Genomic DNA, 4,626 nt, shown 5'->3' on the forward strand with positions numbered 1-4,626 from the left:
GAAAGACAGGGGGGGTGGGGGAGAAGGGAGGCAGAGCCGTCAGCGGGGGCTGCCGGGCGGCGGGGGCACCCCAGGCCCGGGGAGCACTTGCCGCTCTGCTCCTGCCCAGGAACTCTGCTCTTTTTTAAAGACTCTTCTCGTAAGAAATCAGCCCCGCTCCCAGGGAAGGGATTACAAGCTCCTTCTCACCACCCTCCTCATGACGAGTACAACAGCCCGCGCTGCTGCAAGCCGTTGCAACAATCATTACAATGAAAGAAAACATTAAATCGGCGACGCAGCCCGATATTCGACGTCCTGCTCCGGCTAGGGAGGAGGCTCCGACGCCGGGGCTGTGGACCCACTGCCCTTGGAGACCAGGGTCGTGGGCAGAGGGACAGGGTGCCCCGGCTCCCCGTCCCTGCCTCCCACCCCCCGGAGCCGCTCGGGGCACAAGCTCTGGCCCGGCAGGGAAGGACGGCGTTTCTCTCTCCAGCCGTCCCATCTTTCAGATTCTCCCCCGATTTCAAGTCTCAGCAGTCCCAGCTTAAATATCTACGTTGAGCTGATCCAGGGATTTAGCAGCTCTTGGCTTCACGGTCATTAAAATAACAGGGCTAGTTAATAAGAGGTGAATGGGGTCTCAATGGAGCGTGAAGCGGGGACTGCAGCTAATCCGCGGGAGCCGGGCGGGCAGACCGTGACCGATGGGCCAGGCCGGGGGGGCCGGGACCGCGGAGAGACCAAAACTCGGGAGCAGCTCCCGCGGAGTAAGGGAGCGTGGAAAGGAAGGGGGGGCAGCCACCGGCCGGCCCATCAGCACAGCGGTTGCTACCTGCTGGCTGGCTCTCTGCATCTCCCAGCCCTCATCCCGCCCGGAGCGGGGCCTCGCAGCCCGGCCGGGGCACTGGGACCGCGTTCCTGCCCCTGGCCCCGGCTGGTTCTTCTCCGACCCGCTCCGGAGGGCGAGACCCGGTTCCCAACGGCGCGGTCCCACCGGCCGGGGGGGGAAACGCGGGATGGGGGCTCGTTTCTGCCGGCCGGGGCACTCGCTGCATGTTATTTCAGCATTTAAAAAGCTGGGGGGTGGGGAAAATATAAAAATTTTAAAAAGTGAAAAAAAAATGCGTCTCCAAATAAATAAAAATAATAAAAAACATACACAAACCCAGGATCTTCGGGAAGGGACAAATCCCGCCCGGCGAGGAGGCAGGAGCTGGAAGCGAGGGGAGAGGGAGGGCAGCGCGACCCGGGGGGCTGCGGAGCTCCGCGCTGCCCCGCGCCGGACCCCCCTTCCCCACTCCCCTTCCCTCCCCGCGCTTCTCACCTCGCAGTCCTCTTAAAAAAAACCCCCCCCCACAGGCGGTAAATCCACGTCGGCGCTGGGGAAGAGGAGCTGCCCCCCGGACGGAGCTCAGTTGGCGGGCATGAAGGCAGCTGACGGACTAAACCTCCGCACTAATGGTCACTCGGGTTTTTTTCCCTGCCCAGACGCCCTTAATGGCAATAGGATTATCATAACTCCTCCCCAGGGATGGCTTGGGAGCCGCGGCCGCCAGCCACTCAGGAGGGAGCGCGCAGCCTCTAAGCCACTCCTTCCGCGCCCGCGGAGGGTGGGGAAGCAGCAGAGAGCCGGAGCCCCCCCTCAGCGCCCCCGGAGAACTCAGGGTGCAGGGGGGCAACCCCAGCCCTCGGGAAAGGGGTCACGCGTGGGCATTCCCCCCGCACCCACGCTGCAAAGAGGCTGCCCCGAGAAGCCCCCCCACGTGTTTAGGTTGCTGGGGTGGGGTGGTTTTTTTTGGTTTGTTTTTATTTGGGGGGGGCAACACCCGACACTGCCCTCCCCCTCTGTGCGCGGAAGGACTTTGCTTGAACCCACGCGGGGAGCCGCGGTGCCGCTGCCCCTACACTCGGCGGCTTCTGGGCGAAAGAAACTCGGGAAAAGTCCTCCCTGCAAAAACCAGAAAATTCGATCGCCAGCCTAAATTCAATTAGCATAATTGTCAAGAGTTTGAATTACTGATTACAACTTGTAAGCTACCAATGTTTAAGGTATAATTTACTTAATTATCCGACAAGATTATTGCAGTTGTGTTGAATCCCTGGTAGGTAAAGCAGCACTGATTCAGCGCCTCCGATTCGAGGCTCTGAGAATTGTGGCACCGGTTCCTCGCATCATTTTTTATTTATTCTCCCACCCCCCACCCCCTCACCCATTGTTTTAAACGAAAATCCCGCCTGTCTCGTCTTTTCGCTCAAACCCGGGGCCGGGGCAGCAGGTGGGAGGTGAGACAGGCATTTTCGGACGCCGTGAGCACACTTTCATGTGAGCTTAGAAAATCCTTCCCTACTAAATTGCCACCTTTCTGCAGCCATTTGATCTATGCAGTTATGTGTGTCAGACGAAATGAACATCGTTTTCAAAAGCAACGATTTCTCCCAGTGTTTTAAGGTGCATCCGGATCACTGCTCGTTTACATGAGAGGAGCAAGTATTTGTTTATTGTGGCAGGGACAAAAGATGACCCTGGACAGTCCTGCTGCTGAGACCTCGGCTATCAGTGCCCGGGGACCAGCAGCCTCACAGCTGTTATTAAAGGCCCGAGCTAGACCCACGTCTCCAAATTTAAACCAGTTTATACTTCCCTCACTTTTGTTTTTTTCCCCTAAAGATGGGGAAAGAAAAAAAACCCCAATAATAATAATAATAAAGCCAAACAAAAAAACACCACAGAAACCCCCATGCGATTCAACGTGTGATCTAAACATAAAACCGAGGTGCTCAAAGTAACTGTTGGAGGTGTTATCTGCCTTATCTCGCACGCAGGTGCTGATTTGCAGCAGTTGCATTAAGCCCATCAGCAGCAGGGACTCCGCATTATCATTTTTGGTGGAGTCTTTATTTATTTTTTTAAACGACGGTGTTTTTCTTCCAGGGATGTGTCTTTGAAATGCAGTTGGAGACGATTATTAGCGAGTGTGCTTGCGCTGCTCCTGGCGTCATTAAGACTAGGAATCTAAATAATAAAAGACAGGGGGAGCTTAAAGTTCATTTGTATTAAAGGGACAAGATGGATTTAGAAAGAAACGAGGAAGGGAACCGTCGGAGCTTCCCAGGTTTGGGATTTGTTCGTCTTCCTTCCAGAGAACCTGTATTGCAGCAACGTTAGTAATTTTTATCATGAACTCAGAAGTCAGATTTTCTATCTGCTCGAAGTGTCACACCGAGAGGCGACCGTCATTTTCTCATTTTTTAGAACTGTAGAGGTTTGAACACCTTCATTTTATTTCTTTTGGTGACCAAAATTACGAATAATTCAGCTTCTTATTATTTGCTGTGTGTATGTAAATTGTATTTATAAATAGCGGCATAGAAGAGGATGAGGGATTTATTAAAAATTGCCTAAACAAGGCGAGCAAAATAAGTACTTGGCTTCCTAGAAAACAAACCGAGAAAGCAGAGAAAAAAGGCTAAATACGGGGGAGTTTGGGACAAACTTTCCCGCACATCCACTTGCTCCTCGGTCTCTGCCAAGGACAGGCACAGGGGTCCGGCCTCCCCGGGGAGCAAAGAGCAGGCAGGGCAAGGCAGGGGAGGCTCTGCCTGCCCCCCTGCAGGGGCGGGACCGGGTCCCTCCGCGCAGGTGATGCCGCCCCCGGGACAGAGCGGGGCTCCTGCAGGGCAGGATGCTTTGATTAAGCAAACGGCTTCACGTCTGGGCAGCTGGGAGGCTCGGGCCTTTTATTTTATTTTATTTTATTTTTTTGGGGGGGGGTGGGTGATGGGATATAAGGCTGTTTTTGGGACTCCCCCTCTCGAAGCCTGCCGATCCCGTCCGCTTTTGCGCAACCCGGGGGCCCACCTGCAAAGCCCCCCCGCGGCTGTGCCCTCCCATGCCCGGCCAAACTCTCCCTTTCCAGGGAACTCCCGGGCACAGAAAGGCGCGGGCAGCCAGGGCTGCTGGAAGGACATGGTACCTCCCTGGACACTCCCTTTGAGACACGGGTCAAAGCTGTGCAGGAATCGAGGAGCAGCCAGGGAGGCTCCTGACAGGTGGCAGGTTTATTTACTTACTATTAAAAAAAAAATTAAAATGCTCTTATTTTAGGGATATCCCCTGCTTCCAAGGAGAAGTTGGTTTATTGCTTCCGGGGGGCTTAGTTCCCCGCACACCTCTCCTTATGAGGATCCAGGTTCCCACTGGGGACCATAAAGCAGCCCAGGTGTGAACACGCTGTCGGGAGAGGAGCCAAAGCCCACTGCCGAGCCGCTGTCCCAGTCAGTAGTTTTCCTATTTGGCAGCAATTAAAAGGGAGCGTGGGGATGCTAATTAGTTACATCCCTCTTCCTCTAAAAATTATTTAAACATGCATGTATCTGTATCATTAATGAGACTGCAGCAACCTGTCCGGATTGTCGCCTGCAGAGCTTTACAAAGGCAGCTACTGCCCCGCGGCCCCGGGAGACTTTCGGTGTCACTTCCACACCGAGTCGGTCCGCGGGGAGGGGCAGAAAGCGGGGTGTGTGTGTGTGTGTGTGTGTGTGTGTGTGTGTGTGGAGCCCTCCCTCGCCCCACGCAGCGGAGCCCACCCGGGCTGCTAAAGCCCGGAGCGGCAGGGACCCCCCCCCCAAGCCCCAAGCCGGGGG

The 4,626-nt window shown here is 55.3% G+C and overlaps 1 protein-coding gene across 1 annotated transcript in view; it reads right to left on the reverse strand.

Annotated features, from left to right (window-relative positions):
* The window catches only part of TFAP2C (transcription factor AP-2 gamma (activating enhancer binding protein 2 gamma)), a 7,026-nt gene extending 6,825 nt beyond the window's left edge, over window positions 1-201 (reverse strand). Inside the window, exon 1 of the mRNA XM_009998753.1 lies at window positions 190-201. Coding sequence (XP_009997055.1) covers window positions 190-201 — 12 coding nt within the window. The remainder of the gene's footprint in view (window positions 1-189) is intronic.
* Between the last annotated feature and the right edge of the window lie 4,425 nt (window positions 202-4,626).

The sequence above is a fragment of the Chaetura pelagica genome, unplaced genomic scaffold (genome assembly GCF_000747805.2).
Source record: "Chaetura pelagica isolate M959 unplaced genomic scaffold, ChaPel_1.0 scaffold275, whole genome shotgun sequence".
NCBI lineage: Eukaryota > Metazoa > Chordata > Aves > Apodiformes > Apodidae > Chaetura > Chaetura pelagica.